The 14,825-nt window shown below is 37.1% G+C and overlaps 1 protein-coding gene across 1 annotated transcript in view; it reads right to left on the bottom strand.

Moving 5' to 3' along the window:
• AASDH (aminoadipate-semialdehyde dehydrogenase) overlaps positions 1–14,825 on the bottom strand; it is a 1,090,146-nt gene that overhangs the window by 1,059,205 nt on the left and 16,116 nt on the right. Inside the window, exon 2 of the mRNA XM_044062487.1 lies at positions 454–704. Within this exon, the coding sequence (XP_043918422.1) occupies positions 454–692 (239 nt within the window). The 5' untranslated portion in view covers positions 693–704. The remainder of the gene's footprint in view (positions 1–453; positions 705–14,825) is intronic.

Consider the following 14,825-nt stretch of genomic DNA (forward strand, 5'->3'; position numbering starts at 1 on the left):
CTTCTCTATGTAAGAAATAACCATTAGAAGGTCAGGGCAAACCCAAAGGCTGAGTAAGGAGCCTAGGAAAACTGTCAGACTGGAATGTGACAGCAAAAGGTATAAATTCTGATAGTCTCTCAGCCTGAGCTTTCCGAAATGAGATCACACATTCTGTAGACATCAGAGAAAAGGGTTCACATCAGGAACAAAAGATATGGATTAACAATCAACACCCAGTTTTAGAGAAATGTTTCTTTACCTGCCCTCTGACGTCTGATGACACTGCTGTCTAGAAATATCTGCTATCATGTGTTCCACTTATAAATGGAAAGCAGCTATGTTACGGAAAAGTGCAACACACAAGACCTCTTGTCATGATGTCCACAAAATGTGATCACTGCATTATACTGCACACTTTAAAGAAAGAGTGAAATAATTTTGAAAACAAAAAATATTACATCTCCAGCTTACCCTAGGATCCAGCTTGGTAGATTAATGTCAAGATGACAATATACACCAACTGCATAACAATCACTCAAACGGCAGTGCTGCTGAAGACAGGTTGTCAGTTCCTTTGCAAGACGCAGAACTGTGCTGTAGGTATATGAAACTGATGTGTCACCGTCGCAGTAATCAAAACAGACTGCTTTCCTGTCTGAATAACATGCTGCTGCCTGCAACACCATTCCATGAAGTGTCACTGTAGCCATGTTACAAGTCACCTAAGAGTAAGAAAGAGTTCATTAATGACAGTTTCAACAATGTAGCATTCAGACCTTATCATCAGCAGCGGAAGACTTGACTACTAATCTGCATGCCAAACTGTAATAAGTATTTTAGTATATACAATGGCGCAAGGAACTACTACACGTTTATATTATATAAAATAACACATGGCAGTTAAATTTTATACAGCTAAATAATGCCTACCTTGAAACAAACATTTCTAAATAACACTGTGTCATACGATCTATTGTTACTCCCCCAATCTAATATATTTTATGCCTCACTACTTGCATGACTGTAGAGCTTAACATACGTACACAGTACAACAGGTCAGGCTACCACTCTCATGTTATTATAAGCTGCCAGTACTGGTAGTGATTTTGTCATTTCATGATTTATACATTCAACTGGTAATGCACATGAACTACTAAATGAAGCAGCCTGTTTTGTGGTTAAATGTTGCCAGTTACAACTGAAAAGTAAATATGTGGGCTATTGTCCTGTTTATTCACCTCATGCATTTTTGCTTTACTTCTGTTTTTCTGTGACAAGACCATATTTATGTAGTACCAACTCTTACAAATTATATATTGTAAATAATAAATAAAAACTGTAAGCATACAAAATGAAAAGAAAACACTGTTTAAAAAATACAGCTGGCAAAAATATGTTTACTTCCCCAGTGTTCAAACCTTCAAACCCTTTCTTGCTTATTTTTACAATTTAAAATGTGTGTAACTGTTCCTTCTTGTACCTCAGTTGACACCACCATCTCCTATTAGGAGCAGCTTACACCAATTTAATCTACAGAGGAAAAAAAGATGCTTTTGCAAAGAGAGGCTGCAAATAAAGTCAGCTACTTTGATATAAATGTAGTGTTTATTCTTCTTTCTAAGATGTTACCTTGTTGCATTCAAATTGTTTATTGCCATTATCATCAAGACCCTGTTTAGCCTTTCTGGGACTTCAAACTATTGCTGGACTACTCAAATTAACCTTCTTGGAATCTAATCACATGCTTTCTCCAAGCCTAGGAATGACCGTTTGGATTATCTCCTCATCTCCAGCTTATTCTCCACCATCTGACTCGCTGCAAACATAAGGTTGGTGGTGCAGCATCCTGACTGGAATCTGAACTGCTGCATAGGTCAGTTATCGAGCAAGGGGAGGTACAGCCTGTGTGGGGTTTTCTTCATACAGAAGCTACTGACGTACTTATTAAATCTGCCTTTAAATGTCCTTTAGACTGATGAGATTTTTGGTAGTACCTCTTATGAATGATATTTGATTTATTTCTTTCATCTGAAATTGGTCATCCAGATCAGAGGACTGGTACAGAACCCTTTTTAATGTTATGCTGGGTTTCTTTTTACGCCTTTCCCTTGCAAACAAACAAGTTTCTTTCCATCATCTACTGAGTCAATTCCCATAAACAGGTACAGTTTCTCCAACACTTTGTAATTTGCAATTGCAACGTTCTCTTAGCTGGCCACCCAATATTTTTTATTAGCTTGGTCTATATTTTCTGTCTCCCACTTTTTCCCATACTCCTACTTTCTTTTAATTACTTTCCAGGCTCCTGCATTCAACCATCAGCTTTCCTTATGTACCTTATTTCCTTACTTTGCTTGGCCATACACCTGTTCTAGTCTTCACTCATGCTCTTTTGAGACAACACCGACATTCTTCACGTCTGCCTGTTAAGTCTTCTATCGGAGATACTTAGTCTACAGTATTTCTTTAAACTTCTGAAATTTTGCTCCAGTCAGTGTTTAGGTCTTCAGCCTACTCTCTGTTGAGCTTATGGCCTTCTCTAACCATTGCCTACAGCTGATTCTGGTCACCAGTGGTTTATGCTGGGGGGGTTTGACAGTTTCACAGAAGATAACTTTGTAATCTCCGACTCTACTCGAACACCTTTTCCTTTCTAGGAGGAAGTTTACCAGAGTTGCATGTTGACCACTCTTGTACATAAACTTGTGACTGTCTCTCTTGTTGAACCATGTGTTGGCCACACCCACTTATTTGCCATAGAGAAGTCTAGCGTGGCCTCTCATTTTTACTGTTGCTCCACACATATGGATTCATGCAGTGCTCATATCTTGCTGTGTCTGTCCCAATATGTACATTCAGACCCCCCAGTATCACCACTTTTATCTAGTAAATCCTGTAACTGCTACCCTAGTGTACTCTTTTCCTCACCATCACATTCCTGCTGTGGGGCACTGGCTGAGATTATGAACCTTACCGGATCTTTACAATGGAGTCTGACTGCCATGACTCTATCATAAATTCTGATGACATCCTTCTTTATCTTCAGAAGACTCTCTCATCACAATTCATACACTACTTTTAGTGTGTCCTCCACCCCGAGTAGCGGACTCTGGATCCCAAGCCAAGTGACTTGCTGAACTGCCCTTCAATGTTGACTCCTGGATACAAAGAATCTCCAGCCTGCCTTCCTCCCTCCCTCTCATCATGCCATACACTTCCAAGCTGCATCCTGTCAATGATCCTATATTCACTGTAGCAATCTTTAGTTTATTTTTGTCAGGTTGACTGGGTTCATGTCTAACTTTCACTCAAAATAGCTATTCCAAGTAATCCAGGCTGGGCAACTGAACACCAGTTGGCCAGTATCTTTTGGACCTACAACTGACACACTTTATGGTGAGCACACACACTGGCCAACAGGAGCACACAGATCACTCCCACCAATATTATAGTTGATCCAAGTCTATTTTTAGCGACATTAGTCAAAGTAACCACATCACCTATAGCCAATTTTTACACTGCTGTGTAGAGCCCTGACACTGCACACAGTCCGTGATCCATGTTCTCCTATCTAAAAGGATACTGTGCACCACAGAAGATGGTTAAAGCAATTAGTCTACAGGACTTTTTGCCTGGGAGGCACCACCTATACATTTCCATTCACATCTCTGTGCACTCTATTCACATACTCTCAAATTTACCTAGATAGGTTAGTTTTGAACCCAGTACCCTCCATGCTTTAGATGGAAACACCCAGCACATTTTTGGAAGGCAGGAGGAACCCCACATAGAAAATATGCAAACACTACACAGGCATTGGTCAGACGTCAAGATTGAACCTCATATATTGTGTATATAGAAAGGATTTTAATGCAGACAAAAATGTTACTTTTCAGTATTTCAGCACAAACGTGCACATACTTGCTGTCAGTGCCTTCTCTCTAGTGTGTACAACCCAAGAAAGTATGTGCTGCAGTAGTTGGAAGCACAAAAGGTTAAACCAACCCATTTTTATAACATCTGCCAATCACAGCTCCTCACTAGCAGTTTTCTTTTTTCAGACTACCTATACTAGCTGGAATGTTGAATGTTTTCAGGGTTCGAAAGTGGACTCCACTCACAGTCTGTGTGGAGTTGTACCTGTTCTACCTGTGCCTCCATGGGTTTTCTTCAAGTATTCTGATTCTCAGATTTTGTAACACTGCTCAAAAACACGCTGCTTAGCTGTATACTCTAAGCTGTCCATGTACATGCTACATTTACTATTGCCCCTTATGGCCTGGGTCATGGCTAATAAAGTCCAAGAAAATCCATTTCACTTACCAAGTTAACAAACAAGTAAAATGTATCTAACCTAAAATAAAATTATGCTTCTGTAAAGCTAATGCCTGTGGGTGCTGCCATTAATTTAGAGCAACAGTTCATATCTGCAGGAATAACCTTAATTAGTTAAAATGTACATAGTTTTGTGTGCTTCTTCTAAGTTAAAAGGAGACGGAGTTCAAAGATGCACTTAATTTTTGTATTTGTGTGTTTTCATTGAAACAAAAACGTCTTACAAAAATGTGACACAGGTTCAAATAGAGATGAGAAGAAACAACTATATAAGATATCAGCCTATCAAACTTTAGTTCACTGTGTTAAAGTGTTTTTCTAACGCCGCAGTGGTGCAGCAGTAGCGTTGTCACCTTACAGCAAGAGGTTCTCTGGTTCAATTCATGGCTGGGGTGCCTTCTGTGTGGAGTTTGCATGTCTTCCCTGTGTTCATGTGGGTTTCCTCTGGTGCTCCGGTTTCCTCCCAGTGTTACAAAGACATGCATCTGGAGCATTTATCCCAGAGCCGCCGCTGAAAATTGCCTTTGTTCCAAGTCGGACTTTCCCAGTTAACAAATGTTAAAATAAAATAAAACTAGTGTGTGTGTGTGTGTGTGTGTGTGTGTGTGTGTGTGTGTGTGTCATGTAAGCCAAAATTGGAAATAATCTTTCAAAAGAATTGTCATGTAAAATAAACGGGGTGTAACCGTATTCCATCGTAATGGCTACTCTGTCCAAATCATCCTGGAATGTATCATAATGGCTGCTCTGTCCCTATTATCCTAGAATGTAAATGGCCTTACAGACACACGCTAAAAGCAGAATACTGAATTATAATAAGAAATGTAATGTGCAAATAGTAATGTTGCATGAGACACATCTGGATAAACAAAATGAGCATGTGAGTCTGACAAAAAAGAGATTTCAAGATGGACATTCAGCAGAATATCACAGTCAAAAAAAAGGTAGCAATAATTCTGATTGCTAGATTACCTTCAAGTGTGATAGTACAAGAACAACAACAACAAAAAAGACAATGATAGTACAAGAACAACAATAAAAAAGACAATGATAATAGATCTGTAGAAGTAAGGAGCAACTAACAGGGGTGGAAAATTACACCATCATGCATTTATATTCCACCAAAAAATACTGTTAAGGGGAACTTAAGAAGATTTGGGGGAGAAATAATATTCCCTGTTGAAAGCTAATTTTGGATGGGGACACAAACTTGATTTGTAATAGTGAAGTTGCATCAGGGCACCCTAGAAGGGAGAATATAACAAAAGATAACAGATTTATGAAAAATATATATATGAGAATATTTGGAATGGAAGATGGAATGCAGTAATTGGAACTCAGATTAACATGTTAATTCTATTTTACAAAAGCATGTGTACTTAACTGAAATCTTTGATATGCATCCAATAACTAATTCAGCTCATGCATCAATAAAAACTATGATAAAGATGCTTAGTACTGAGATAAAAATGAGACATTGCCACTTTCCTATTTACCTGATTAAAAATAGACAAATTAAAGGACTGGTAACAGAAATGGTTCTAGAGTTATTAGGAAACTATCAATGACTGATATCAGAGTAATAGGCAAAAAGAAAGAAATGGTGGGGTCCTAAACAAAAGACCAGCACTGGTAGAGTTTTAGTAGGATCTAGAACAGAAGCTGCCATCAAAAAGGGAATAATGACTACATCATATAAAATATTGTATGATAACTATAAGAATCAATCAGAAGAGGTTGGAAAGGATTGGGAAGAGAGGTTGGATAAACAATTCACAAAGAAACTATGATGGTACATATGTATGTCTCCCAAATATACAACAGAGTCGAGAAGATTTAGGATCTTTGCGTGGAAGGGTGTATATACATATTTTTATACCCAAAGTAGACTCCAAAGAATTTTTTTCTCAGGTAGACAGCAAATGTTGAACGTGTGATGGGGAAGAAAGAGCTAACTGAGAACATATTTTCTGGAAGTGTAATGAGTTGGCAGACTTTAAAGAGTCCCTGCAGACTGCTTTGTTAGAGATACTGAGTGAGCAAAATGATGTAACTAGGAAAATGATTTTCTGAGCTAGGATACAGAATCAGAATCACCTAGACATAGTAAGGCTTTGCTGAAACTAATTATGGTAGCTGCCAAAAAAGAAATTACTAGAAAATGGAAATCAAAGTCTAAACCAACTTTACTAGAAGTAGCGAATATGGCAACAGAGATAAAACAACTGGAATTGGGATCTTTAAAAAAGGGTAGCAGGAAATTATATCAAAAAATGGGAATTGTGGAAGCAATACATGCAGAGAAGGAATGAGGTTTAAAAGAAGGCAGGATCTGAATGCTACGTAATGTCTGACTGACAATGACTGGATATATTATAAGTGATGTATAATGTTTGTAACTGGAATTGTATCAGGATTGTTTGCTTTCATTTATATAAATGTAAAATTGTCTATGTCATGCTTTAATAAAGATGTTTCTTTTTAAAAAAAAAGGGTTATTAGGAAGACAGACACTGCTTCAAAAGGGATAAATAAATATGGAGTTTAAAAGCAAGGTAGAAATAAAACGGAAAGAGATGAGAAAGTAGTAATAGAAATTATTTAGAAGGGTTGACAAAGGTTAAAGTACTGCATAATTAAAAGACGAGGAACAATTGCAGAGTGCTAAATAGAAAAAAGGGAGTATTTGGATAATATACATGAGTTTAGAAACGGTTTTAACACAACAACTTATGCAAGAGAAAGACTTGTCAACAAACTTAAGGAGCCCAGGATGAAAAATAACCAGAGACCCAATAAAGATATTAAACATGTTTTAGAAATGTTACGAAAACTTGTGAAAACAAAAGACTGGGGAAACCAAGAAAAAGCACAAACAGAAATAGTTATGGAAGACCATTATGCCAAGGTCACAGTAAGATGAATCTAAACATTTAATAACTAAGCTAGGAAAAGACAAGATAAAACAATGATATAAAATCAATCAACAGGAAACCTCTAAGAATAGACTACACTCCTGTGGATGTTTAGAAGTTGGGAGGGAAAAAATTGATAAAGGTCTGTGTAACTGTGTACTAAAATGGGGGGGGGGGTACCAGCATTTTGGAAGAAAGTTGTGGTGGTTGTATTACCCAAAGAGAGTAAAGACCCTTCAGACCTAGCTTCATATGCAGCCATTTCAGTTTCAATCAATTATTATAAAGTGTTTGTGTCTACAAAAGCTAAAAGAATGGCAAAAAGTTTATCAGTTTTTTTTTTATGGAAGGGAGGCCAACACTTGACAACATTAACAGAACGATGATGATCCAAAGGTATGCAGAACGTAAGAAAACATCTCTACCTTTGGTAGGTTTTGACGCAGAGAATGGATATGATAGAGTCAGGTGGGATTTTACGAATAGGACAATGGTAGCATTTGCACTCCCTGACAGAATAAAGAATAACAGAATAAATTAAAAGGGTATATGAAGGAAGGGTTCTTCTCTGACATGCTATTTCCCTGTAATGACAACCCAGATATGCATTAGTGTTTATGTAAATAACTGTTAATCTTTATTTGTTGAATTTTGGAAAGGTTAATAAATAGTATTTAAATTACTGTAAAAAATTACTGTTAAAATTCATAAAATGACACCACTACAAATGCTTAGGCTACACTAACAATGGGTAGTGAGTCAAATGGCTCAACGAGCAGCCTGAAGATATAGCCTGGTAAGTTCTTGGAGATAGTTTTTAAGGTTTCTTCTAGTTAATCACCCACTGTTGCCAAATTATCCTGCCTCAAATATCTCACTACTCATTATACAACCAGTGAAAAGTAATAACATAACATACGTAAACAGTACAGATATCCATGCATTTATTTACAAAAGACATTACATACATACATATATAAACACACAGCTATGCATTCACACATTTATGAAATTATTATTTCAGATAAAGGTAATACTTATGGATATATAATGCTCTAAAGAACTAGACTGCTTTATCATAGTTATTTTACACAGGCACCTTTGTATTGTATTTGCAAATGCAGTGCAATAGACCTTAAATAATAATTTTTATTAAAAAAAACAGTTCACTTGGAATTAGAAAAGGATTTACTATAATTTACGCAAGTTTTTTTTTTTTTTTTTTTTTTTTTTTAATATGGCAACAACAACTAGAATAAACTTTTACAGCCGATTTGGTAACAATTCCAGCAACAGTGGTAACAATCAGCCATTTTCATCTGAACCGTTAAGTCCTTATCTACTTAAATGTCAGTCTTTTGTGGGTAAAAAGTATGAATTGTGTGGGTAAAAGTATGAATTGTGTTTCTGAAGTTGTGATGCCAGGGCTGCATAACTGATTTAAAAAGTGAAATATTTTCTTATTTTATTTCAGAATGTTGGCATCAATGTAAAGCTATATTTAATCTCTGCAATCTGCAATATGTGTGCTTCATGTGGGCCGAAAATGTGACCTTTCTCTGTGACTGAAAGGAGGCAAAAGGAGAAAAAGGCAATTATAAGACTCTTCAAAGGGAGAAATCATAAGTATTTAAATGTGAACATTTTCTACTTCAAGTATCATCGATCAATGTGGGAAAACCTGCTGGGCTTTTAGTTAGTCTTCTTGATTGTGAAGAAAATAAAAAGAATAATGCATCTGATATAATATAATTACAACTATTTTTCTGTATTAAATGAATTGATGTAAACTGATGATCCCTGGTTTTGCGCAGAAACAGAATGATTAGCTGAAATGCATATATCTTGGACTGAACCTAGAGAAATGTCTTGTTATACTCATTTGTTGGGTAATCCTGCCAAAAGATATACTCAAGTTTGCTTTCAAATTCTGCCTTGTATCACTTTTCCAACTTGGAACAGTTAGGGTCAGTATTTCTTCAGCAAGACGCAACTAGACATTTATTTAGTTGCATTTCAGATTTTTCTTGAAATATTCTGTCTATAAAACTGTCTGCTATTTCCATATCATCTATGTATTGTCTTAATCTTGCATACTTCATCTGCAACAGAACTGTACTTCTAAGATCTTGGGATTGGGTTATTTATTTAAGGAAAATTACTTATTATTCAAGAAGACAGTATAATTTGGCAATGCAAGCTGGTATAGCTGTTGTATTCACTTTCTGAAGTATCCAGACTACTTTGGCATACTACCAACGAAGCACTATTTTTTAGAATTTTTATTTGGCTGAATCAAGAGTGATCAAGTAACAGCAATAAAGAAAGTTTTAGGGAATTACATAACTGTGTCATCTTTCTCTGGGAACTGTAATTAAATCACAATTTGTTTATAAAGCAGTTTCCATGGATAAAAGACACTGGAAGATAATGTGTTTCACAGGGAATGTGAAGAGAAAGGGCCAAAGACACGGCTTTGTAACTGATCAGTGTACAGTCTTAGTTGGTGTGTGGATGTTGGAAGCCCATATCCACGACTGCAGTGCATATTACCATTATGCTTTTGGGGACAAGCTGCATCTGATGAACTGGTTACTGGATACGACTTTTTTGTATTTGTCTTTTTTTTTTAACATGTTGGATAAGAGTGTTGCGATTTGACAGACCATCTGTATGGTGGTCAATAGACCTATTTGGGACAATGAAGCAGATCCAAAGACCACAGCCCTTGCTACATTACATTTTTGGTGGCACATGGTGACAGTCACATTTGGATTTACAGTAGTGGAATTCAGCCCCCCATCAGTGCCAGTCATCTGTGATATTTGGTAGTGGTGCCACGACATCTGGCACACCTTGGTGGCAGTGATGAGGAAACTGGATCTGAAATTATTTATCCTGATGCACCTTTGTTACTAAAGGTCTATGTGTATACCCTCTCAGCCACAAAGTAAAATATACAAAACATTGAGCTTTGCACAATAGTTATTTCAGCCAGACTAGTTTAGAAACAGGAACAAATTAACTCTACTGACAACTAAACTAAAATGTCAAGTGTCACAGCTAACTAAGGAATGTAAAACAAATGGCATGTTAATATGTCCAAGAAAGAGATACTGGCAGCTTTGTGTGCAGCTAGGAAGCAACCTGGAGACAGCCTATTAGCAGCTAGCTTTGATGGCCACTTCCACACCTTCCTTGCACTTGCTTTCCACACCATGATGAGCCTCCACTTTCCAGACAAGGCCATGTCACTGGAGCAGTGGCATACGCCAGGCAGAAACAACCCCCCCTCCCAGGACGGGCATCCCTAACCCCCATTTAGGCAAGTAAGCATCTGATCCATTAATTGAATTCTGGTCACTTGGGTTGTAGTCAGACCTTATTTTTTTATGCCTCTGGCACAGGCTAATTTTTCCATTTACTACTAAAAGAAGGTAGTAACAGTTTTATGGATTTTTAGCAAAATGTTGAAGATGTGTACATCCATTCATGGGGAAATGCCCTCATATTCTGGGAGTCTCTGAAACTACAACAGTATCTCACAAAGGCACAAGCCAGACTTATAAGCCAACTAATGAGATGGGTACATTCACTCCATTCCTCTTTGACTTGAACTAACCAAACAGCTGAACCCTATATGAACTCCAATTATTACTCATCTATATTATAGGGTATATGACTGTAATCATAAATTATGCGTAAATAATAATATTTCATAGTTAGAGGCTTTAGAGATAAAGAAGCAAGTATATAGAGTTGATATCTGGAAAATTAGGAAAAATAAATCCTCCTTTAAAATTAATATGACTGTCTGAATGAAGGAATTCCTGAGGTTGTTTAATAATCTAAAGAGCGGGGACACTGGTGCTTCTTAAGAATAAATCTTTCAACCTACCAAGCATGAACTACAGTAGCTGGCTGCAAGATAGAAAAAGGATACAGTCTCCCATAGGCAACCCTAACAATGTCATTAGAAAGTGATTTACAACTTATTTTGGCACAATTTCTTTCTTCTAATGTTGTTATTATTAATCTCCTGGATTAACACAATCAGACAATATTAATTTGTTTAAGGAGACATGTTTTCCTATCCATTCCTGATCATCAATAACTGCAGCAAAATTCTGTAACAACTGGTAACTGTTAAACTCCATATTGATTTACTATGGGTTTAACGTAAACTTCCATTATATTTTTCAATTACTGTTATATGTATTTTGAAACATATTCAGTATTGTTAACTTGTGCCACAAACTATACGCATAAAAATTATTCCTTTTTATAAAATACTTTTGTATAGGCATTAAAAAGACGCTTATTTAAACAATTGTATTTGTGACGATAGGAGGTACTGCCAACCATGCCAAGAGAACTAAGGCAGTGGATGTTCTGACTTGTGCCAGCACAGCTAGCTGGAATTTTGCAAATAATTATATGTTGTTTATATATCAAACTGATTTGTACAGACTATTGTGCTGAAAATATTATTTATGAGGTTTGCTTGTGTTAAAATGTATCAACAGTGCACCCTGCTGGAATGAAAAGAAATGTACATGTATTATTGTAACTGAATTAAATGTATGTTTTATAAGAGTATATTTGGACAGCAAGGGTTAACCGACTGGCTTATTTTAAGAAAAATAAGGGAAATGTAAATGAGCTGTTAAACCATTAAAACAGCCCACAGTGCTGAAACAGGACCAGAGATGTTAGGTCTGGAAGAAGACTTTGTTCATTAGCTCAGTAAAAACAGGGAAGTCCCAGACACTGTCATAAACATTTAAGATGTGTATTGTAGCTGTCTATGTTAAATTCCTGTCTCAGCTTCAAAGGGGGTTACTTTGAGTACCGACAGAGTCAGGTGACCAGATGAGGTCATTTTGCAAGCCATCCTGGACATTATATTTTACAGGAAGTAATCTCAGAGGAGGGAGTATTCTGTTTTGGGGAACCTGACTAGAAAGACTGCTCATGTATTTCATTGTGCCTTGCTCTATCAAATAAGTTATTAGGGAATAGTAATTCTACTAGTTTCAGTCAGGAAAATATACGAAAGCTTAGTTTAGATATAATTTTTCTTTATTTGTCTGAGTCTGTCCATCAATGCTCTTTTCAATATTTCCTGTGATCTGAACTGTGTTTACTGTGAATATATATTCAGTATTTACATGCTCTTTTATTATTTATTAGTAAATACATTTAAAACTTTTCTTGTGGCTGGTCCTTGTAAAAAGTATTTAACATTTGAGAGTGCTTATATTTATTTGGTGACACTATGCGGGCCACTCCAGAAGGCCTAGCCATCTTGGTCAACTACTACTATTTGTATTAGTATTAATATCACACAGTATAATTGGACATCCTTTCTTAAGGGCCTTAGAGTAGCCAATTGTGAAGTGTCTGGTAGCAGTGATAAATACCTTATACTCTGGGCAGAAGGGGGCACAGCAGGTAAATCTGTGACAGTCTTTCCCAGGTGTGTTTGTATGAAAAATCAAGTCTCTCTCTGTGTGCGTGTGCGTGTGTGTGTGTGTGTGTGTGTGTGTGTGTGTGTGTGTGTGTGTGTGTGTGCGTGCGTGAGCGCTACTTGTAGCAGGGACACCAAGCACTGGGCTTACACAGAGGGTGCTGGAGGTTTTGGCTTGGACTCTAACGGCCTAAACCTACAGCTGTACCAGTGGGGAGTTTTATTGGGGACCTGGAGGGAGACAGATACAGAGGAATCCAGACCCTGGACTGAGTGTGATCCCTGTGTGCTCTTAAAGGAAACTGTGTTTAATGCAGAGAGGTCTGCATCTGGAAATACTGAGTGTATCCATTTGTACTCCAAGTGCACATCCCTCTCCAGTGTCAGTGGTGAGGATTCAGGCTCCTTGATTACTGGCCCAGTGTGGGGACCATCATATATCACATATTGGTTGGTAGTGGTGGGACCATCATACGTCACAGTATTCACCAATACAAAGCTGAGAAACAAAAGGCTTTCAAATTTAGCTCTGAAAATTTAAGAAGAAGGATATTGTACATGACATTTTAATTGTGGGTGGTGCTTCAAATGCATTTGCATTCAGGACTTGGGTGATATACTCTGCTTCACATGAAAGCAAAAATGGAACCGAATGAGGCAAATCTCTCGTATAAACTCTATCAGTAAGTATATTACCTCAATAACACCACATCGATCACAACACACCACTAGGGCCAAAATTTACTGAGACTGTAAAGAAATTTTTCCAAAGCCTCCTAGAACACTATATAAAAGATCCCTTCCTCCAGCACACATCTGCATTCTAAACTCACACATACTGCAAATCTTCACAGATTAAGAGCCATCAAGAACGCACAGCAAGGCTCATAAGGACCACTAAATCTGCTTCCACGTAGGGAAATGTTTTATTCATAGGTGAATCTATAGTTATGCATACAAACTCCATACTCAAAACAGTGGACAACAGGTTGATTGTAAACTGTTGAAAAACCACAGAAAAACTGGAACAAACAAAAAACAACCAGCCAGCGTATTCCACAGATTTATTAGATACAAATAAAACTCTGACGTCTCGGCTCTATCCCAAAGCCTTCAAGGAGTAAAATACATTCAGAATTACTTGCCTCTTATACTCTATAAAGTGATTATTCAATTAAAAAAAAAAAATCAAATCAAGTATTTCCAATTGAGCTCTTCATTGAGACCACATTTGATTGTAAACTGTTGGTCTAGTGCCAAGATCTGTGATGTCACAAGGACCTTAACGGCCCTTAAACAAGTCAAATATGACTACAACATATATGCAGAGACACAATGGAACTTATTGTACATGTGTTAGAGACAGAAAATATACTAGTCTTGAACAGAATTTTGCCTTCACAAAAAATGATGCCTAGATACTAAGATAAGAAAACTAGCTTTAGCAAATGGCTAATTATTTGGTGTTATTTTAAGGGGATCCAGTACATCGGCTTGAGAAGAAACAGTAGATAAGAATTCCTGTTTCACCATGGATGGTTTACACTTCTTACACTAGGGCTTCCACACACTGGCTAAATCCTTTGCTGCCCCACAGTCCCTTTCTTACGCAGAATCACCACAACAAGCATACCCACATAGCAAATAAACTCAAATTCAGACATCTTGGTGGCACTACTCAATGCTAGGAATCTAAAGAGAAGGATAACTGAACTTAAGACCCTTCTGCAACTGAAAATACATTTATATTTGTGTAGTTACTGAGACATTGTTTCATTGCAGTGACAGCACTTCCTCTACATCTGAGTTTAGTGCACATCACACCTTCAGGTCATTGGGTGACTGTATGGGAGTATCTGTATTTGTCAGAAACACCATCACCTCAGGACAAATTACTCACAACCCTAACTGGATGCTGCTGAAGATCCAAATCACTGTTAACAAATCTACTACTTCATTACTAGGCTACAAATACCTATCAATGCCTCCCAAGACCATACAAATTACCTTAATACTGAGGGATTTAAATATCAAACCAAACACCTTCTTATTAGAAGATTTCCATTACACAAGTATTAACCATCACATTTCCACCTCTAAAAATATATATGCTCAGTGTTTCC

The sequence above is a fragment of the Protopterus annectens genome, chromosome 2.part1 (genome assembly GCF_019279795.1).
Source record: "Protopterus annectens isolate FY-2018-M chromosome 2.part1, PAN1.0, whole genome shotgun sequence".
In the NCBI taxonomy this organism is placed as follows: Eukaryota; Metazoa; Chordata; order Ceratodontiformes; family Protopteridae; genus Protopterus; species Protopterus annectens.